The 24,288-nt window shown below is 40.2% G+C and overlaps 1 protein-coding gene across 1 annotated transcript in view; it reads right to left on the minus strand.

Moving 5' to 3' along the window:
- Positions 1–24,288, minus strand: part of FANCM (FA complementation group M) — an 811,954-nt gene that overhangs the window by 92,142 nt on the left and 695,524 nt on the right. The window contains exon 15 of the mRNA XM_053697678.1: positions 19–104. Within this exon, the coding sequence (XP_053553653.1) occupies positions 19–104 (86 nt within the window). The remainder of the gene's footprint in view (positions 1–18; positions 105–24,288) is intronic.

Below are 24,288 nucleotides of genomic sequence, written 5' to 3' on the forward strand. Positions count from 1 at the left end.
TATTTTTTTACCACTGACCTTCGGAGATATCAGTACATTGCTCTTTGTTGATTTTCTTTTCCTGCGGAAAACAATTTCATCTTCACTGTCATTGCTGCTTCCTGCTGAGAAGTGGCATATAAGGTAGACAAAATAATGAGACTAAATAAAAAGGAAAATCGGTCCTCGAGTATTTTACAATGAAATACGCAAAATTAAAAATGATCAATTGCTAAATCACAAAATTAAGTTCTAAACACAAATTTTATTCCTGGACTTTAATATGTGTTATCAAAAAAGCCATAAAAGCATAGAAAATAATTAAAATAAATATCAGGACAAACAAACAAAAAAAAGCTAAGTTTTCTGTAAAGCTGAAAAAAAGTATATTTGCCTGGTACTTGCTATTGCAGTTTTTATGCTCATTGTTCTTTACTGTCGGCTTTGCTCAAGTAGTAGTTCTTTTAAGTATTAAAGTACTTAATGGATATAATCAATTCTACATAAACGTTAATCCTGCAATACATTTAGTACGTTTAAAATGTTTTGTTATATTCTCTCAGAGTCTTTCATGTCATCCTATTCATAACATTTCAGGGTAATCATACATATAGGGACACAGAGTATGAATTATTCAGGCTTTTATAGAACATCAGTTAGTGTTTGATAAAAAGTTATGTTAATTGGAACATAATCATCACAGGGCATTGATTACGTAGCTAAGAGTCTACATAATACACAAGATATATTTGCAAAGCATCAACTCACACAGGATTAAAACTGCTCTTCAAACTAGTTAAAAAGGACAATGTAGTCAAAATTCTGAACAGGCACTGCAGTTTACTGATTATACAACTGAGCCAGCTCAGTTATGTGGACAAATGTATTTTGGAAAACAAATTAGATTTATATATACCAATAAATCAATTACTTCACATACAAAGCAGTGACATATTAAGATATAGGGCTAGATTACAAGTAGAGCGCAAATTTATTGCACGCCCGTAAATAGGCAAATTCGCCCGCTTACGAATGTGTGATAAATAACGAGCCATTACACGTGGCTGGTTATTGCTACCACAAGCTCACAGTAGCAGTTAGCGCTCAGAAAATTAGGGACACTGAACCCAAATTTTTTCTTTCGTGATTCAGATAGAGCATGCAATTTTAAGCAACTTTCTAATTTACTCCTATTATGAAATTTTCTTCATTCTCTTGGTACATTTATTTGAAAAGCAAATATGTGAGTTTAGATGCCGGCCCATTTTTGGTGAACAACCTGAGTTGTTCTGGCTGATTGGTGGATAAATTCACCCACCAATAAACAAGTGCTGTCCAGGGTACTGAACAAAAAATTGGCTGACTCCTTAGCTTAGATGCCTTCTTTTTCAAATAAAGATAGCAAGAGAACGAAGAAAAATTGATAATAGGAGTAAATTAGAAAGTTGCTTAATATTGCATGCTCTATCTGAATCACGAAAGAAAACATTTGGGTTCAGTGTCCCTTTAAAGGGATAGTCAAGTCCAAAAAAACCTTTCATGATTTAAATAGGGAATGTAATTTTAAGCAACTTTCCAATTTACTTTTATCACCAATTTTGCTTTGTTCTTTTGGTATTCTTAGTTGAAAGCTCATTCTAGGAGGTTCATATGCTAATTTCCTAGATTTTGAAGACTGCCTCTAATATGAATGCATTTTCACCACTAGAGGGCATTAGTTCATGTGTTTTATATAGATAACATTGAGCTCATGCACGTGAAGTTACCCTGGAGTAAGCACTGATTGGCTAACATGCAAGTCTGTCAAAAGAACTGAAATAAGGGGGCAGTTTGCAGAGGCTTAGATACATGGTAATCACAGAGATAAAAAGTGTATTTCTATAACAGTGTTGGTTATGCAAAACTGGGGAATGGGTAATAAAAGGATTATCTTTCTTTTTAAACAACAGAAATTCTGGTGTTGACTGTCCCTTTAACCAGAGATCAGATCTCTGGTTAATTTTCCAAAAGTGCCCCAATTGGTCACAAATTTATGATTTTTTTTTAAAATAAATGAACAAAAGCAGTTTTTAGGGGTTAAAAGTTGCGGGTGTGGGGTGTTAGAAAAAAAAAAAAAGCACTGCAAAGTGCCTTTACATTGTGATCTATAGGGAACTGTGTGCTCCCTGTACATATATATGTATATGCTTATATACATATACATTTATGTGTTAATGTGTGTATATACACAATTTGTATATATGCATATATATTTAAAATTAGCTGCCCTTCATTGTGCGACTTACCCCCTTCGCTGCACTAGGTTCTCAGCCGTGTCTCACAGCATGAGAACGAGGCTCCCATTGGAGCCTATGTAAGCGCGCTCTCGTGAGATCAAAGCTTCCGTGCAATGGGAATCCGAGGTTGCGTTCTCATTGCGGCTAACTTGTGATACCAGCGCACATTTGCGTGAGCTGGTATTACTAAGTGGAGCGCAAATATCGATTTCCGAAAAGCGATATTTTGCGTTCCACTTGTATTCTTGCCCATAGTGGGGTATTAAGCCTTCTTAGGGAAGGAAAAAATAATGCCAGATGTCTTTGAGATACCTCCTCTTACCTATACACAACCTCCCCTTTATGATAACATTAATACATAAAGGTAGATAAATTAAAAAGAGCATTATACCCCGACCTAAACATTGGAAGTAACCACCAGAGAGAGTAAAATGAAACCGCTTGGACTTCACAAACTAGGATTAAAATAATTTATTATTTCCCATTTTTTAGCAAAAATAGTGCCCCACTAACAACCCTTGCATCTTCAAAGAGATGTGGACTATGTCATCCAAGCTCTACTTTAACATAATGTTCATGTTTGTATTGCATAATTTTGTTTTTAAAGAAGAGAAATATGTTTTGTTTAGTTAAAAATGTCCTACTACAGAATAGACTCCAAAGCTTGTATGCCACATCATATTCGTAGTACATTTTGTGAACACATGATGCTGCTAATTTCAAATCTGATAGAAGTTTTTCCCAATATCTGGCAAAAATAGTGCCCCACTAACAACTTTTGCACTTTCAAAAATATGTGGACTATATCATCCAAACTCTACTTAACCAATAATGTCCATGTTTGTATTGTATAATTTTGGTTAAATTTTAGTTCTAGTCCCCAAGGCAGAACACTGTGCAATCTGTGTTCTTATCGCAGAAACTGAAGGATCTCTGCAAAAAAATTTTTTGCCTGCACTTTTAATTTGCAGGTGTCACTGTTCCGTTCTATCACAATGGAAATATTTGCTATGTTCCTCTCTTTTCAATTTCCTCTCACTTCCTGATCTCCAGTGCGGTACAGGGAACAGCACATTGCAGAAAAGGTAAATCAGGGATTAACAAATTTATTCTAGGAGTGTAGGAGCCAACCAAAATACTTAGACAGATTTTTTTGTGTGTATGTTCTGTGTGTGTATGTATATGTGGTGTGTGTGTGTGTATATATATGGTGTGTACTTGTGTATATGGTGTGTGTGTGTGTGTATGTGGTGTATGTGTATATGTGGTGTGTGTGTATATGTGGTGTGTGTATATATGTGTTGTGTGTGTGTGTGCATATGTGGTGTGTGTATACGTGGTGTATGTGTGTATATGTGGTGTGTGTGTATATATGTGGTGTGTGTGTGTGTGTATATGTGGGGTGTGTGTATATGGTGTATATAGTGTGTGTGTATATGGTGTATATGGTGTGTGTGTTTAGATGTGGTGTGTTTATATGTGGTGTGTGTGTATATGTGGTGTGTGTGTGTGTGTATATGTGGTGTGTGTGTATATGGTGTATATAGTGTGTGTGTATATTGTGTATATGGTGTGTGTGTGTGTGTATGATGTGTGTGTGTGAGTGTGTATATGGTGTGTGTGTGTATGGTTGGTGTGTGTGTGTATATGGTGTGTGTATGTATGGTGTGTGTGTGTATATATGTGGTGTGTACTTGTGTATATGTGGTGTGTGTGTGTGTGTATGTGGTGTATGTGTATATGTGGTATGTGTGTATATGTGGCGTGTGTGTATATGTGGTGTGTGTATATATGTGGTGTGTGTGTGTGCATATGTGGTGTGTGTATACGTGGTGTATGTGTGTATATGTGGTGTGTGTGTATATATGTGGGGTGTGTGTGTGTGTATATGTGGTGTGTGTGTATATGGTGTATATAGTGTGTGTGTATATGGTGTATATGGTGTGTGTGTTTAGATGTGGTGTGTTTATATGTGGTGTGTGTGTATCACACCAGAAGGCGCAAAGGAACTCTCATATAGCAAAGCCTCTAAACCGTGATAATGCATTCACGGGCCATAAAAAGAGCACCAGTCTCACAGACAAACAAACAGGGCCGCTGCAGATCCTCATGTGAAGTCTCACAGACGCCCACTCCAGAGAGAATCGAGCCATCCTCGAAAAAGAGAGACATGGCCGAAAATAAGAAGGTTACACAATTTAAGAAAACTGCCACAGCGGGATTCAAAACTCCAAGCCTACAGCTTACTAAACCGGAAACTAATCCTTGAGGCCACGAAGTCCAGTGGACCTCAGATGAGAACTCGATCTGCTTTCCTCAGATCCACAGTTGACAACCACTGGATAGACATAACAAGCAGACAATTTTTTACGGAGTTTCCTTCCCGATAGAGCACGCTCAGAGAATGAATTGCCACCAAGAGCCATGGTGGCCTCTGGCCATCACCAATTCGAGACCCTCCCGTCTACACAGGAGGGACACACTAAGTCATAAATAATTCACTCACCAAGAGGTCCCTACTGGTATGAAGCCAGCAAACCAGACCTCAGAGCAAAATGCTCGACTGGAAAGAGAAACTCTCAAGATAATTGGAAGAAAGATTCTGAGCCACAAACTCCAGAAACCACTCTCACCCTGCTGACGGGGAAGAGACCAAGACACTGCCCCGGTAAACTAGGATAAAAAATCCCCCAACACCGCGAGATCAGAAGTAAGCACACAGTAAACTGTGTATATAATGTATGAGCAGTCATGAAAAATAGGTCATTATTTTATGGCACCATAACTTAGCAGATAGTAAGTTAAAAAGTAGCTACTAAGATAAGCTAAAAAAAACTTGATTAAAGGAATATGAAACAAAAACAAAATATTTTGTGTTTCAACAGAGCATACCGTTTAAAAAAATAAATAAATACAATTCAATTCTATGATCAAATTTGCATAGTTCCCATGATATCTAAGAGATATCTAGGTAGGCATCTGGCGCACTACATGGCAGAAAATAGTGCTGCCATCTAGTGCTCTTGCAAATGGATAATATTCTTGCAAAACTGCTACCATATAGTTCTCCAGAAATGGGCCGGCAGCTCCTAAGCATATGCCACTGCTTTTCAACAAAAGATTCCAAGAGAATGAAGAAAAAAACTAAATTTATGCTTACCTAGTAAATGTATTTCTTTCTTGACACGGTGAGACCACGGATCATCTAATTACTATTGGGAATATCACTCCTGCCCATCAGGAGGCGGCAAACAGCACCACAGCAAAGTTGTTAAATATCACCTCCCTTCCCTCCAACCCCAGTCATTCGACCAAAGTAAAAGGAGAGAAAGGAAGCAACAAGTTGCAGAAGTGCCTGAGGTTTATAACATGACAATAAAACCTGTCTTAGAAAAACAGGGCGGGCCGTGGACTCACCGTGTCAAGAAAAAAAAAAAATTATCAGGTAAGCATAAATTTTGTTTTCTTTCTAATGACACGGTGAGTCCACGGATCATCTAATTACTATTGACAATCAATACCCAAGCTAGAGGACACAGATGATAAGAGAGGGACAAGACAGGGAACCTAAACAGAAGGCACCACTGCTTGAAGAACCTTTCTCCCAAAAGAAGCCTCAGCCGGGCAAAAGTATCAAATTTATAGAATTTTGAAAAAGTATGAAGAGAGGACCAAGTTGCAGCCTTGCAAATCTGTTCCACAGAAGCTTCATTTTTGAATGCCCAGGAAGAGGAAACAGCCCTCATAGAATGAGCCGTGACCCTCTCAGGAGGCTGCTGTCCAGCAGTTTCATAGGCCAAGCGAATGATACTCTTCAACTACAAAGAAAGAGAAGTAGCCATAGCTTTCTGCCCCTTACGTTTCCCAGAGAAAACCACACACAGAGCAGAAGACTAACGAAAATCCTTAGTCACCTGTAATTAGAACTTTAACGCACGCACCATGTCTAGGTTGTGCAGCAAACGCTCCTTATGAGAAGATGGGTTAGGACATAAAGAAGGAACAACAATCTCCTGATTAATGTTCCTATCCGAAACCACCTTAGGGAGAAACCCTAACTTAGTACGCAAAACAACCTTATCTGAATGAAAAATAAGGTAAGGAGACTCATACTGCAATGCCAAGAGCTCAGAAACTCTACGAGCAGAAGAAATAGCCACAAGAAACAAAACCTTCCAAGATAACAATTTAATATCTAAGGAATGCACAGGCTCAAACGGAGCCTGCTGAAGAACATTAAGAACAAGGTTAAGACTCCATGGAGGAGTAACAGGTTTAAACACAGGCCTGATTCTGACCAAGGCCCGACAGAGCGATTGCACGTCTGGTACATCCGCCAGACGTTTATGTAACAAAATAGACAAGACAGATATTTGACCTTTCAAAGAATTTGCCGATAAACCCGTCTCCAAACCCTCTTGGAGAAAAGACAAAATTCTAGGAATCCGAACTCTACTCCAAGAGTAGCCTCTGGATTCACACCAATGCAGATATTTACGCCATGTCTTGTAGTAAATCTTCCTGGTAACAGACTTACAAGCCTGAATCATGGTCTCAATGACCGACTTAGAAAAACCACGCTTAGATAAAATTAAGCGTTCAATCTCCAAGCAGTCAGCTTCAGAGAAACTAGATTTGGGTGAAGGAAGGGCCCTTGAAGTAGAAGGTCCTTCCTCAGTGGAAGTCTCCAAGGAGGGAGAGATGACATCTCCACTAGGTCTGCATACCTGATCCTGCAAGGCCACGCCGATGCAATGAGGATCACCAACGCCCTATCCTGTTTGATTCGAGCAATGACCCGAGGAAGGAGAGCGAATGGAGGAAAAAGGTATGCGGGACTGAAATTCCAAGGGACCGCCAGAGCATCTATCAGCACAGCCTGAGGATCCCTCGACCTTGACCCGTACATTGGGAGCTTGGCATTCTGACGCGATGCCATGAGATCCAGTTCCGGCTGTCCCCATTTGAGAATTGTCAGTATATGGCCGGGTTATAACACAATACAGTGGGACCTCGGTTTACGAATTTAATTCGTTCTCCGGGACGTTTCGTATTGCGAAAAATTCGTAAACCGAAACACGGTTTCCCATAGGAATGCATTGAAAACCAATTAATGCGTTCCGGAGGTGAGAGAAAAAGTCAAATAAAGTCTACAAAACCTGCTGCAAAAGGCTCCAATGGCTCCAAAATCTGCTGCAAATAGCTCCAATGGCTCCAAAAGGCTCCACAACTTGCTGCAAATGGCTCCAAAGGGCTCAACAACTTGCTGCAAATGGCTCCAAAAGGCTCAACAACTTGCTGCAAATGGCTCCAAAACCTCTCCAACTGCTACCCACACTTCAGTATGCAGGGGCAAACCGGGACACTTGTTTCGTATTGCGAAAAAAATTCGTAAACCGAGGGCAAACCGGTACATTTGTTTCGTATTGCGAAAAAAATTCGTAAACCGAGACAATTTTTTTCAAGATTTTGAATTCGTAAACCGAAATTTCGTATACCGGGTCGTTCTTAAACCGAGGTCCCACTGTATATTTAATAATTATTCTTTTAACTATATATACCCAATAAAATATGCATATACTTGAAACCATAAAATTAATATAAATTCCTGAATTCTTTTATTATTAGTTAATATCTATAAACACATTGAAATATATTTGTAGGAACAAGAATATGAATCAATACTATACACGTATATGAATTATTAAAATATGCTATACTCTTTACAAAGCAATCCACAATAGAATTTAATTCAGTTAACACGAGATTCCAAGGTATTTAGCTGCTGACATTCAAGCAATACACTCAGCTATTTAACCACAATTTATTCTAACGCAATTCTAATTTAAAACCTCAATATAGTATCTATTATCTATGCAAAAACCAATTGTCCTTTGCTAATTTATCTAAATTGAAATAAATCCTTAGTTATTTACAATTAATACAAATTCCAAGACACATATATATATATTTGCCAGATAAACAACTTAGCATTTAGGATTTGTTTAACAATACACAGGCTATGAAATACTAGCTTTAAAATACTGAGTGTTCCTTTAAATCTATTAACTACAATTTGACTATGATCTTACCAATAACCTTTGTTTAAAATATTAAAAAGTAGAACAATTATACATCACCAATTTGAGTCAATTTTTAGTTCAGTCTTTTCCAAATATCTTTAGATCTCCTCATTTGAAGGAAAGTTCTTTTGCATAGATCAAGATTAGTTTTAGCTCCTTGCTTAAATGACTGTGTTCCCAAGTATGGCCGCCAGTTATCAATCACCAGTCTAAGCAAGTCACACAAAAAACTGTCCTTTATCTTACATTTTCTTTCCTGTTATATAATCATTGGAAATCTTGTTCTGTTACGCCCACGGTATCTTGTCCCTTCTTATTGGATACTTTGGGGAACGCTCCCTCATTGGCTCTGTATGTGTGTCCTAATAGGAAATTTATTTGGCTGTCATACCATTCCAATCCCCTAGGGGGCAGCAGACAACCAACAAACATCTCACCATCCAACATTTTTAACAATTTAATTATTCTTATAAAGTGATTATTCATCAGATCATAATACATCAATCACATACAACCTTAATTATAGATGGGATAGTATCAAATCATTTTCCTGATTATCCCGATACCAAATACATTATGTTTTCAACATTATATTATATTAAAGTAATTATACTGTTAATTATTCCAAAATTATAGCATTTATACATCTGTTATATTTTAAGAGATGTGTTTAAACTTTCAGAAACATTTAATGTATAATCATATGACATGACTCAGATCATCCCATGCAGGCAATCCTGTATTTAGTATCTTTTAGCCCCAACTGAAAGATAGAAAAACCATGTAATATACTTCAACAATGGGATTATCACAATTGCCATTTAATCTATTACAAAATTTTAATCTATCTCCCATAAATACATTCAATACAGTCTGAGGTATACATTTAATATGTTATCAGTTGTATTTTCAGTAAATTTCAAAGTTACATTGTAACATGTGCTTTTGCTGTTTTGTTGGTCAACACAGATGTTGTTTCAATACACAGCAGTTATAATTAGTATTTGCATTTCATTAAGTTCCAAAGAAGAAATCCAGCCATTTCTCAGACATTATGTCTTTGCTGGTCAAACTTTCATTGCTTCACTTACACAGCATGGGGTCATTTTACAAGTGGTTGTCAAAAAGCCACAATTCTCTGAAAATGCCTGCATCTTCAAACACTCTGATAGACAGATCGGCTCCTCACCTTGGTCAGGAAAGCCATATATGGGCATGTATCCTAATCTAGGCACCATACATTATGTTTGCTGCCCCCTGCAAGGCTGTGAGCTTCAAAAGCTATGCTATCTTTTAATTAAGATAAATGTGTCTTCACCCAGCCAAAACCATTTGGTAGGGGTTTGAGATTTACAGTGGAATAGAACTGTTGTATCCAAGATTTATGCGACACAAAATATAGATGGTTTCAGAGTAGAAATAGGGGTCAGCGATCATCTGATAGGGATTTTAAATTCACACCTCAGTGGGACATCTTTTGGAAACAGTCCTTTGTTTTCAGATGTGGAATACATAGAATATACAGATGATTATCTTTGAGACAACCTGTCTTTTCTTTGAAATGGTTGTTTAAGTTAAGTAGACCAAATGTTTCATTGTCCACACTTGGACGCATTGTAACTTTGCATACTGAATGGGGAGGATTGCATTTTGTTCAGTAAAAGCATTTAATGTTTTATGAATGAATGAATCATTTGGTGCTGATAGTCAAATATGTAATAATATATATATTAATCTTCACATATACCTTGACAGAATCAAGCTGGAAAACACTTCCAGGTGGAGTTCCCACTCCCCCGGGTGAAAGGTTTGTCTGCTCAGAAAATCTGCTTCCCAATTGTCTACTCCTGGAATGTGGATCACAGATAGACAGCAGTTGTGGGTCTCCGCCCACAGAATAATCTTAGCTACCTCTGTCATGGCCAAGGAACTCCAAGTTCCTCCCTGATGGTTGATGTAAGCCACTGAAGTTATATTGTCCGATTGGAACCTGATAAACCGGGCCGAAGCTAACTGAGGCCAGGCCAGAAGAGCATTGAAGATTGCCCTAAGCTCCAGAATGTTTATGGGGAGAACATACTTCTCCCGAGTCCAGGTCCCTGAGCCTTTAGAGAGTCCAAGACTGCTCCCCATCCCAGCAGGCTGGTGTCCGGTGTCACAATCACCCAGGTGGGTCTGCGAAAGCAGGTTCCCTGGGAGAGATGATCCTGAGACAACCACCAAAGAAGAGAATCTCTTGAAGCCTGATCTAGATGTAATCGCTGAGACAGATCCGCATAATCCCCGTTCCACTGCCTGAGCATGCATAACTGCAGAGGTCTGAGGTGGAAACGGGCAAACGGAATGATGTCCATGGCAGCTACTATCAGACCGATCACCTCCATACATTGAGCCACTGATGGCCGAGGAGAGGACTGAAGCGCCACACAAGAATCGAAGATCTTTGATTTTCTGACCTCTGTCAGAAATATTTTCATCGATAGGGAATCTATTATGGTTCCCAAGAACACTACCCTTGTAGCTGGAATTAAAGAACTCTTTCCCACATTCACCTTCCATCCGTGAGAGCGCAGGAAGCATAACAACATCTCTGTGTGGGAGTTCGCTTGTTGAAAGGATGGCGCCTGAACCAAAATGTCGTCCAGATAAGGCGCCACGGCAATGCCCCACAACCAGAGCACCGCCAATAGGGATCCCAGAACTTTTGAAAAAATTCTGGGAGCTGTGGCAAGACCGAATGGAAGAGCCACAAACTGGAAGTGTTTGTCTAGAAATGTGAACCTCAGAAACATGTGATGATCCCTGTGGATGGGAACATACAGGTACGTGTCCTTTAGATATACGGTGGTCATAAATTGACCCTCTTGAACCAATGGAAGAATAGAACAAATAGTTTCCATCTTGAAGGACGGTACTCTGAGGAACTTGTTTAGACTTTTGAAACCTAGAATTGGTCTGAATGGTCCCTCTTTTTTGGGAACCACAAACAGATTGGAGTAAAATCCCAGACTCTGTTCCTGCATTGGAACAGGAACTATCAATCCCAGGTCGGAAAGGTCTTGAACACAGTGTAAGAACACCTCTCTTTTTATCTGGTCTACACATAATCTTGAGAGCAGAAACCTGCCCCTTGGAGGAAAGGTCTTGAACTATAGTTTGTATCCCTGGGACACGATCTCCACCGCCCAGGGATCCTGAACATCCCGAACCCAAGCGTGTGCGAAGAAGGAAAGTCTGCCCCTACAAGATCCGGTTCCGGATCGGGGGAAGACCCTTCATGCTGACTTTGAGTCATTAGCGGGTTTCTTAGATTGCTTTCCCTTGTTCCATGACTGGTTGGACCTCCAGGAAGGCTTGGACTGTTATGGCTTTGTAGAGGGAGAGGAAGGCTTACCCTTGAAGTTTCGAAAGGAACGAAAATTACTCTGACGTCCCTTCTGCTTATTCCTCTTATCCTGAGGGAGGAAATGACCCTTTCCTCCCGTAATGTCGGAAATAATTTCAGCCAAACACGGCCCAAACAAAGTCTTACCCTTGTAGGGAATCACCAAAAGCTTAGACTTAGATGACACATCCGCAGACCAGGACTTCAACCATAAGGCTCTGCGGGCCAGTACGGCAAACCCAGATATTTTTGCTCCCAGCTTAATAACCTGTAGGGAAGCATCCGTAATAAAAGGATTGGCCAATTTAAGGGCCTTGATCCTATCTTGGATCTCATCAAGGGGAGTGTCTGTCTGAATAGAATCAGACAACGCATCAAACCAGTATGCTGCTGCACTAGTGATGGTAGCAATACACACTGCAGGTTGCCATTGTAAACCAGTGTGAACATACATCTTTTTGAGCAAACCCTCCAACTTCTTATCTATAGGATCCTTAAAGGAACAACTATCCTCTATGGGAATAGCGGTCCTTTTAGCTAAAGTGGAAATTGCTCCTTCCACCTTGGGGACCATCTGTCAAGACTCCTTGATAGAGTCAGCAATAGGAAACATCTTTTTAAAAATAGGGGATGGAGAAAAAGGAATACCCGGTCTCTCCCATTCCTTAATAATCTCTGTAGCCCGATCTGGTACAGGGAAAACCTCCACCATGGAAGGTACATCAAAATACTTGTTAAGCTTGCTAGACTTCTTAGGATTGACTACGACAGTAGTGTCGGAGTCGTCCAAGGTAGCCAAAACCTCCTTAAGTAACAAACGGAGGTGTTCTAGCTTAATCCTGAAGGATACAACTTCAGTATCAGAAGAAGGAATTACACTGTCTGAGTCTGAGATTTCGCCCTCAGATGCTACCGAAGTATCTTCCTCCTCAGATTTCTGGGAGGGAACATTCGAAATAGCCACAACTGTGTCAGAAACCTTACTCACTGATTCTTTACATTTCTTCTTGCGCTTTCCCTGCAGCATGGGAAAAGCAGACAACGCATCAGATACCGCAGAGGACATGAGGGAAGCGATGTCTTGCAATGTAACTACAGGCGGAGTATGAGAGGAAGCGCAGGGCACTGCATGTGTGGACAATAAAATTTGGGGCACTTGAGGAGAAATCTGCGGCATAGCTTGAACATTGTCAGAAGACTCATGAACAGCATCCGCCTTAGACAATGTTGGCTCAGAAAAAAAATCTATCCCTGTAATTTAAAGTTCTCTCAATACATGAGGAACAGAAAGGCATTGGTGGTTCCACTTTAACATCAAAACATAAATAACATGTAACATTTTGCAGGGCCTCTTGGTCCATCTTTATTCACAAATGAACAGATTAGAATTAAATAAAATTATATTTTAATTGGAAATTACCACACAAAAAAAATCATTACTGTCTCTTTAAATTTTAAAACCAAACTGCTTTATTTTTCTGCAAGAAAATCAGTAAACTGTCACAAAAACATTCCGGACAACATCTACACCTCAGCTTAGCTGAGGTGCTTACCTGCCTAACTAACACCGGAGTGAATATTCTGCTAGATAAATCCGGACTTAACTTCTATATGCTGTAAAATGCAGTCCAGCAACCGTCACACTGCTAACAAACTGCAACAAAGCTATCTCCCTTCCGGAACACTGGAAGTGAAGGAGGAAAAGGCACGCAACAGAAACTTGCCACCTCGGCTAATCCCGCCCTCCTGGTCGGTTAAATGTTATTCTAAAGTAAAGCCGCCGGGAGTAAGTAAAAAACACCACATATTGAGCCTAAGTCTCCTCGTCCCCAGTGCCTGCCATTACTGCCGATATTAACATTATCCCCTAAACAATAGGAGAATGTCTCTTGTCCCATCAACTGATATTAAAGTACCATATTTTCCTGCATATGTTCCCAGAAAAATAAAGTCAGCACTTACCTTCAGAAATCTGCCAGGCAGCAAGGCAGCTCACTAGGTTTGAGAGGCATGCTCCCTCACATGGACCTGTGGAAGAAAAACAAAGACTGGGTTATCTTACTCAGGCTTTTAATGTTAGGGCAGCATTAAATACATGGGAGGCACAGTGAGGATTGTACCCCACAAGTTCATATTGCTTAAAAGCCACCACTGCTCTACTGAAGAGACTGACATGGGCTACTGTAACACCCCAGGACAAAGCAGAACAAACTTGAACTGCTGAAAAAATAACAAAATCTTGCTTGAAGAATCTTCTTCCAAACACCTAAACCACCTCCTTGCTCTTAACGTAGGCAAAGAGAATGACTGGGGTTGGAGGGAAGGGAGGTGATATTTAACAGCTTTGCTGTGGTGCTCTTTGCCGCCTCCTGCTGGGCAGGAGTGATATTCCCAAAAGTAATTAGATGATCCGTGGACTCACCGTGTCATTAGAAAGAAATTTATAATATAAGTAAATTAAAAAGTTATTTAAACTGCATGCTCTATCTGAATCATAAAAGAAAAAAAATGAGTTTCATATCCCTTTAAAAGTCCTGCTTCTTTCCTTGTCATTGCTAAAAGAGACACTGTATTCTAGAGCTTTAATGATACACTTTAGAAGATTGGAGCAGTGTAAAGCTGGTGTACAGAAGCCTAGAACTGTACATAGAAAAGAAGTGTACTGGGGTGAGGAAAGAACTATATCAGCTGAACTAGAGTAAAAGTAGAAGGGTCTGTTGAGTTTCAAAAAAATCAAAAGTTGGAAAAATAAGAATATCAGAAGTGTGGCCTATGCTTTATATTTTTCATCTTAACGCTATTGACAGCCTGGATCTTAGCATTAGGAGAGAATGGGTCCAAACTAGTGATGCACCGAAATGGAAATTCTGTACCGAAACCGAATCCGAAAATCCAGGATGCCCTTACCCGAAAATTATTTTTTTTCCAATAATTTAAAAAAAAAATTTTTTTGTTTTTTTTGCATAATTAGACTATTTTATGAAATAATCTGAATTGAAAACCTGCAAGCCAATAAAATAAAATAACCACACTTTTATTGAAAGTAACACACTAAAATTGGACAAAAATATCTTTAAACAATAACATGCTACACAATAATTTTACCAAGAAAAAAAAAAAACAGGCAAAAAACGATAATGTCATTTTCAGCCAAAATGTTTCTGCGACCAAATTTCGGTGCATCCATACTTAAAACAATATTAAATATCAATATACTGTATTATTCTGTATTTAGTCTGGGTAACAGAATCAGATTTAACAGTATTTTTTTATACCAATTATCCAAATAAAGTATAGTTCTAGAAAATGATTATATGAGAAACAGTAAGTCAAGAAATGAATTTAAACAGCAGCTCTAGGCTAGCATCAAATTTGAAATATGCTACACAATAATTTTACCAAAAGTAACAGGCAAAAAACCCCTGAAAACCGAAAAAGCCAAAAATGCAATTTTCGGCCGAAACGTTTTTTGTGGCAGAAATTTCGGTACATCCCTAGTTAAAACAGAGCCCAAAATTCTTTATCAGGACTCAACTGTACAAGAGGGGTATGACGAGAAAGTGTACTTGCAGTTACATAAGCTAGGTTGAGGCCCACCTGTTGAATAATCCTCATTCAAGGTTCCAGCCACATAGGAAGAGTATAGGAAAACATTTAGCATGACAGAGAGGTCAGTGTGAAGAACACTCCGAAGAAGAGGATAATTCAAATATTGTATGTGTTAGTTGATAAATCCTTACCATATATAGGAAAGGCATGTAGCTCTTTGCAAAATAAAACGTTTTTTAAACCCACTAAAAAAAGGAAATTTATGCTTACCTGATAAATTGATTTGTTCTACGATACGACGAGTCCACGGATTTCATCCTTACTTGTGGGATATTATCCTCCTGCTAACAGGAAGTGGCAAAGAGCACCACAGCAGAGCTGTATATATAGCTCCTCCCTTCCCTCCACCCCCAGTCATTCGAGCGAAGGTTTAGGAAGAGAAAGGAAAAGCTAAAGGTGCAGAGGTGACTGAAGTTGTAAAAAATAAAATATAATCTGTCTTAAAATAACAGGGAGGGCCGTGAACTCGTTGTATCGAAGAATAAATCAATTTATCAGGCAAGCATAAATTTCCTTTTCTTTTACTAGATAAGACAAGTACACTGATTTCATCCTTACTTGTGGGATACAATACCAAAGCTACAGGACACGGATGAAACGGGAGGGACAAGACAGAGACCTAAACAGAAGGCACCACTGCTTGAAGAACCTTTCTCCCAAAAACAGCCTCAGAAGAAGCAAAAGTATAAAATTTGTAAAAAGTATGAAGGGACGACCAAGTCGCAGCCTTACAAATCTGTTCAACAGAAGCATCGTTTTTAAAGGCCCATGTGGAAGCCACAGCCCTAGTAGAATGAGCCGTAATTCTTTCAGGAGGCTGCTGTCCAGCAGTCTCATATGCCAGGTGGATGATACTCCTCAGCCAAAAAGAAAGAGAGGTAGCCGTAGCTTTCTGACCCCTACGCTTTCCAGAATAAACAATGAATAATGAAGATGATTGACGGAAATCCTTGGTTGCCTGTAAGTAAAACTTCAAGGCACGGACCACGTCCAGGTTATGTAACAGACGCTCCTTCTTAGAAGAAGGATTAGGACACAAGGAAGGAACAACAATTTCCTGATTAATATTCTTATTTGAAACAACCTTAGGAAGAAATCCAGGTTTGGTACGTAAAACCACCTTATCAGAATGAAATATAAGATAAGGCGAATCACATTGTAACGCTGAAAGCTCAGAAACTCTACGAGCGGAAGAAATAGCAACTAAAAACAAAACTTTCCAAGATAACAGTTTTATATCTATGGAATGCATGGGTTCAAACGGAACCCCTTGAAGAACTCTAAGAACTAAATTCAAACTCCAGGGAGGAGTAATTGGTCTAAATACAGGCTTAATTCTGGTTAGAGCCTGACAAAAAGACTGAACATCTGGCACATCTGCCAAACGCTTGTGAAGCAAAATTGACAAAGCAGAAATCTGTCCCTTTAAGGAACTTGGTGATAACCCTTTCTCCTATCCTTCTTGGAGAAAAGACAGAATCCTGGGAATCCTAACTTTACTCCATGAGTAGCCCTTGGATTCACACCAATAAAGATATTTACGCCATATCTTATGATAGATTTTTCAAGTGACAGGCTTACATGCCTGTATCAAAGTATCGATGACCGAATCAGAGAATCCCCGCTTAGATAAAATCAATCGTTCAATCTCCAAGCAGTCAGCTGCAGAGAATTTAGATTTGGATGTTGAAAAGGTTCTTGAATGAGAAGGTCCTGTCTCAAAGGAAGTTTCCACGGTGGCAGAGAGGACATGTCCACTAGATCCGCATACCAAGTCCAGGTGCTATCAGGATTACTGAAGCTCTCTCCTGTTTGATCCGAGCAACCACGCGTGGAAGGAGAGGAAACGGTGGAAACACATAAGCTAGGCTGAACGACCAAGGTACTGCCAAGGCATCTATCAGTTCGGCCTGAGGATCCCTCGACCTGGATCCGTAACGTGGAAGCTTGGCATTCTGATGAGATGCCATCAGGTCTAATTCCGGTCTGCCCCATTGGCGAATCAATGAGGCAAACACCTCCGGATGGAGTTCCCACTCCCCCGGATGAAAAATCTGATGTCTTAGAAAATCCGCTTCCCAGTTCTCTACTCCTGGGATGTAGATTGCCGATAGATAGCAAGAGTAGGCCTCCGCCCATCGGATTATCTTTGATACTTCTATCATCGCTAAGGAACTCCTTGTTCCCCCCTAATGATTGATATATGCCACAGTTGTGATGTTGTCCATCTGGAATCTGATGAATTTGGCCAAAGCCAACTGAGGCCACACCAGAAGCGCATTAAATATTGCTCTCAGTTCCAGAATATTGATTGGAAGTAGAGACTCCACCTGAGTCCATACACCCTGAGCCTTCAGGGAATTCTAGACTGCACCCCAGCCCAGTAGACTGGCGTCCGTTGTCACTATCACCCACGAGGGTCTGCGGAAACAAGTCCCCTGGGACAGATGATCCGGCGACAACCACCAAAGAAGAGAGTCTCTGGTCTCTTGATCCAGATTTATCTGAGGAGATAAATTTGCATAGTCCCCATTCCACTGTCCGAGCATGCACAGCTGCAGTGGTCTGAGATGAAAGCAAGCAAACGGAATGATGTCCATTGCCGCTACCATTAATCCAATGAACTCCATACACTGAGCCACTGATGGCCGAGGAATGGACTGAAGTGCTCGGCAAGTATTTAGAATCTTTGATTTTCTGACCTCTGTCAGAAATATTTTCATGTCTACCGAGTCTATCAGAGTTCCCAAGAAGGGAACCCTTGTCTGTGGAACTAGTGAACTCTTTTCTATGTTCACCTTCCAACCCTGAGTTCTCAGGAAAGACAACACTGTGTCCGTGTGAGATTTTGTCAGATGATAAGTTGACGCCTGGATCAAAATATCGTCCAGATAAGGCGCCACTGCTATGCCCCGCGGTCTGAGAACCGCCAGAAGGGACCCTAGAACCTTTGTGAAGATCCTGGGTGCTGTGGCCAACCCGAAGGGAAGAGCCACGAACTGATAATGTTTGTCCAGGAAGGCAAACCTTAGGAACCGATGATGATCCTTGTGAATAGGGATATGAAGGTATGCATCCTTCAAGTCCACGGTAGTCATATATTGACCCTCCTGGATCATTGGTAAGATTGTTCGTATAGTCTCCATCTTGAGTAAAACCCCTGCCCCTGTTCCAGTTTTGGAACGAGACAAATTACTCCCATGGTAGAGAGGTCTTTTACACAGCGTAAGAACGCCTCTCTTTTTATCTGGTTTACAGATAATCGTGAAAGATGAAATCTCCCTCTTGGGAGAAAATCCTTTAATTCCAGTTGATACCCGTGAATCACGATTTCCAGTGCCCAGGGGTCCTGAACATCTCTTGCCCAAGCCTGAGCAAAGAAAGAAAGTCTGCCCCCTACTAGATCCGGTCCCGGATCGGGGGCCGCCCCTTCATGCTGTCTTTGTAGCAGCAGCGGGCTTCTTGTATTGTTTACCTTTATTCCAAGTCTGGTTGGGTCTCCAGACTGACTTGGATTGAGCAAAAATCCCGTCCTGCTTTGTGGAGGAAGAGGAAGCAGAGGGTCCTCCTTTAAAGTTTCGAAAGGAACGAAAATGATTTTGTTTACCCCTCATCTTAACAGATTTATCCTGAGTTAGGGCATGGCCTTTACCTCCAGTAATGTCAGAAATGATTTCCTTCAATTCAGGCCCAAATAGGGTCTTACCTTTAAAAGGAATAGCTAAAAGCTTAGATTTTGATGACACATCAGCAGACCAAGATTTGAGCCATAATGCTCTACGCGCTAAAATGGCAAATCCTGCATTTTTCGCCGCTAATTTAGCAATTTGAAAAGCGGTATCAGTAATAAAAGAATTAGCTAGCTTGAGAGCCTTAATTATATCCAAAATATCCTCTAATCGAGTTTCAACCTTCAGAGACTCTTCTAGAGCATCAAACCAAAAAGCTGCTGCAGTAGTAACTGGAACAATGCAAGCCGTAGGTTGTAAAAGGAAACCCTGATGAATAAATAATTTCTTTAGAAGACCCTATAACTTTTTATCCATAGGGTCTTTGAAGGCACAACTGTCCTCAATAGGTATAGTTGTACGCTTAGCCAGGGTAGATATAGCTCCCTCCACCTTAGGGACCGTTTGCCAAGAGTCCCGAATGGTGTCTGATATGGGAAACATTTTCTTAAAACTAGGAGGGGGGAGAGAACGGTATATCTGGTCTATCCCATTCCTTTTTTACAATTTCCGAAATTCTTTTAGGAACTGGAAAAACATCAGTGTAAGTAGGAGGTACCTTTAGATATTTGTCCATCTTACACAATTTCTCTGGTGGTATCACAATAGGGTCACAATCATCCAGAGTCGCTAAAACCTCCCGAAGTAACAGGCGGAGGTGTTCAAGCTTAAATTTAAAGGACATCACGTCCGAATCTGTCTGAGGTCACACATTTCCTGAGTCTGAAAGTTCTCCCTCAGACAGCAATTCCCTGACGCCCAACTCAGAGCACATTAATACCTGACCTACTGCGTTTACCCTGTAACACTGGTAATTTAGATAATACCTCTGTAAGGGTAGTTGACATAACTGCAGCCATCTCCTGCAGAGTAAAAGAATTAGAGGTACTTGGCGTCGCTTGTGTGGGCGTTAAAGGTTGTGACACTTGGGGAGAATTGGATGGCATATCCTGATTCTCTTCAGATTGAGAATCATCCTTAGGCACACTTTCTTTACCTAAAATATGTTTTTTTACAATGTAAGGCCCTTTCAGTACAAGAGGTACACAATGTAAGAGGGGGTTCCACAATGGCTTCCAAATACATAGAGCAATGAGTTTCCTCAATGTCAGACATGTTGAATAGACTAGTAATAACCAGAATAGTCGTTAAACACTTTATTTATTGATTTAAACAATTTTTTGAAAAACGTGTACTGCGCCTTTAAGAAATAAAAAAAGCGTACAATTTTTCCCAAACTGACTAAAAACGTTAAAAAATGCTATATAATTAAGTACACATATACAATAGTGCCAAAAAGTATTGCACCCTAAGAGCAAAGGGTGAAATTAACCTCTAAAAGATACTTTATAGCAAAATTTTTTATTTGATTTGGAAAAATGACCCCTGCACCTCGCCACAGCTCTGCTGTGGCGCCTACCTGCCCCCAGGGTACTGCAAAATGACTCGACAACAATCAGGTTAACAGAACATCAGTGTAGGCCCAACCGGAGCTAATGCCTGCTGCCTTCTCACTCAGAGTAAACTGCGCGTCTGAGCGCGCAAAAATAGGCCACGCCCATCATGGACGACGTTTGCATAGCCTGTATAACCGCACGGGAAGCGGTTTAGTAATAAGATATGTGGTCCCCTAAACACACACTCCTTAAACAGCCATCTTGATTATTTGTAATCTCTCAAATAAACACAACCGTTAATCTGCCTCTCCCAGTGTCTCTGATATATGCTGCAATAAGCCCCTTTGCTGCATTAAGCCCAGTACTATGTCATAAAAGGATTTTCAGTACAACCCTTTGTTTACAGGTCTACTGCTTACCCCTTCCCTTACAGGGAAAAAAATGTCAGCCAGTTTCTGATATACCAAGTCTCCTCAGAAATAAAGGACTGAACATACCTCAATGCTGCTTGTAGCATGAAACCGTTCTCCACACTGAAGATTTCTCTTGTACTACCTTCAGAAGCTCTGTGGGAACCAGCATGGATCTTAGTTACATCTGCTAAGATCATCAACCTCAGGGCAGAAATCTTCTTCCATATCTCCCTGAAGAAAATAGTACTCACTGGTACCATTTAAAAATAAAAAACTTGGGGGGCGGAGCTAACCGCCAAAGCAACCAGACGCATAATGCAGTAGCTCCCGGCTTTAATAACGATTCTGGGGGTTCTTTTTGACCTAAAGGCTCAGAAACAGGGACAGATGTACTTTGAACCCCTACCTAAGAGCCTGATTGAAGGATCTGGAGAAGATCTGGGAAATGTTTTTATAGCCCACTGGCGGAGAGACCCATTGTGGCCTAATCACGAAGAGGTTTAAACATGGAGGATTCCCGCATGGCCATCTTAGCCCTCTTTAAGCAGTATGACCGCAATATCAAAAACAGACTGGATCGTCTTATTTCTGCAGCTACACACCGGGCTGAGGAAGAAGGTAGTGCCAAATCTTGTGCGGGAACCGATGCGGCTCTGGACACGCACATGATTGCTCACCAGGGGACCTTTACCCGACACCTTCTACCGGAGACAACCTACCCCTTGAAACCTGCTCCAGATCGTGAGAATAGCAATCACTCGCCATGCTCCCCTGACCTGGGAGGTGCAGTTGCTGCTCGCGACTTAATTGGAATCTGCATGTGCCCTCAGGAGGAAGCAACTGGAGAGAGTGCTGGACCGGAGATTCTAGCTCCAGAGGAAGGTTGCCCTGCCGTGTGGGCTTCCTATTTCCACTGTCTGATCCTGAAATGTAGCCGCTCAATTATGCATCTGCTGGTGCTGCCTTCTCAGGGCCCTGGACAGTCTTGTTGTACCAGCATAAAAACCGGAATTGGGTGAATATCATGAAGTGGCAGTGGTTGCCAACTGTTCTGGGCTGTAAGAACGTCCTGTCTACCCCTCACACTCCTTTATAAGTTCAGTACTCGGCCTCATTACCTGACTATGTTATAATTGACACTGCTGAATCTGCATTCATGAAGAATATTTTGAAAAACCTGCAGATTGGGTAATTGACTCCCCTTGATGTTTACGCTATGGGTAGAACTGAAGGAGATTTAGTGCCCACAGTTGTAATTCCTTAGTTGTCTAGATATATTGTTCGTGTTATGTACTTGTTACAGAAAGTTATTCTCTTCTCATATACTTACCGCTTCCTCTATATATTTGCTGAGGCCTACATGTTTTTCTATTCACTACTGTGTGATTCTGTACTGCGAGGATATGTTTTAATTGCATCACTTATTTTAAACTAGATTCTAGCATTATATGTATACTCAGAAGGGAACGGTGCCTTTGAAGAAGCATTGTTAATCTGCATACTTCTCCTCACACAGAAATGTGAATTTGAACTAGCTAGTCACCCTCTCCCTAGTTTGGGATTATGCTTTCCTATTACAATGTTATCCTACTCCTTTTAGTGCAGTCGGATTATACTAGCTGTAGCATGATTTTCAAGCACCCCTGAAGCATTTATTATTGACTACTGTGTGACTATGTACTGATAGGAGATGTTTTAAATGTTTCAATTTTTTATGTTTATATACCACATCACTACTCTAGCTCTTTTAGTGTAGTCAGAGGATATCAGTCACAGCATCACTCCCAGACATTCCTGAACTAACTACTTCTGAGAATACTCATATTTACATGGTCTTCGTTTTATGTAATGTATCTGTGTTTGCGTGCTTAAAGTTTGACCTCATCAAAATGATTACCTACCAATAGTTGTAAATAGCGCGTAAACATAATACATTCAGCTCACACCTCTTAGGACTGTAAATCCCCGTTAACTAATTCCCTGCACTCAGTTTCACTGACGTTAAGGTACCTCAGTAAATATCTATATGTTTTTATCATAGTTTGAGCACATTACACATAGCATAGCTTTCATATAGGTTTGAAGCAGTCATTTAGGCTAGACATTAAAGTTGTTAGATGTGCGCAATAACAATACAGCATATTATTTGCGTCATTTCTCCCCCCCCCCCCCCCCCCCCCTGTGCGGTTAGGGATGATTTCTTTCTTCCTCGCACATTTTCTGACAGAGTTAGGTAGTCTCTGTCCAACCCGCAGAGTCGTGATTTAGTTTTCTCTGTACTCTCATGGAACGGCTCTCGGGGTTTCAAAACAGGTAATTCATCCTTGCTATAATTCCCTGCTTCTCTGTAGTCCATTTAAGATAACAGCCCTAATCATCCATATGTTTTAATGCAGGTTCAGTGTTAACCGATGTTAGATTCAGAATAGAAATTAAAGTCTGTTTATTTGAAAGTTGTATATTTGGCCCAGAATTTGTATTATTCCATATACACTGAAACTGTGATTTGTACTGTTATCTCTGCCAACATGTCCTCAAATGCTTGTTTAATTTCTGGTCCCTTGACTGGACCTGTTAATCTGAGGACTTTGAGAATATCTTAGTCTAAAAAAAAATGAGGTGCTTAAATGTAATGTCATGTCAGTAGAATGTGTCTTATGTAATTTTACCTTTTGATGAGACTGTTATGAACCTGCTGTTTTAACCTCAATAAAAATATTAAAACAAAAAAAAAAAATAAAAAACTTCTTGATTGAAGAAACTAAAACTAACACCTCACTTTACCTCTTCCTAGTACTAACACAGGCAAAGAGAACGACTGGGGGTGGAGGGAAGGGAGGCGCTATATATACAGCTCTGCTGTGGTGCTCTTTGCCACTTCCTGTTAGCAGGAGGATAATATCCCACAAGTAAGGATGAAATCCGGGGACTCGTCGTATCTTGTAGAAGAAAACATAATCAATAACTGTATAATAAATAAGACAATGCAAAAGCACTTAATTAAAATTTAAAATGAGTAGTAGATTTTGTTTCTGACAAATGTCAGTTAGTTACATTTTCCTTCCTAATGCATCAGGTAACAGCCATTTGCCAATCACAGAATGCATAGACGTATATTCTGTGAATCTTGCACATGCTCCGTAGGAGCTGGTGCCTTAGAACTGTGCACATTTAGATAATTGAAGTGAATTGGAAAGTTGTTTAAAATGGTGTGGTCTTTCTGAATCATGAAAGTTTAATTTTGACTTGACTGGCCCTTTAATGGAAACAGCTGTCAGAGGTAAATAATTGAACTGTGATAAAACCATGAAATATTAACAGAAATAGAAAACCAGATTTCTCATAGCAGATAAAATTTCAACAAACAATTATTGAACCAACAGCAGTAATTCTGGGTAACTTTTTCCAGAAATACACA

Source organism: Bombina bombina, chromosome 1 (assembly GCF_027579735.1).
Source record: "Bombina bombina isolate aBomBom1 chromosome 1, aBomBom1.pri, whole genome shotgun sequence".
NCBI classification, from domain to species: domain Eukaryota; kingdom Metazoa; phylum Chordata; class Amphibia; order Anura; family Bombinatoridae; genus Bombina; species Bombina bombina.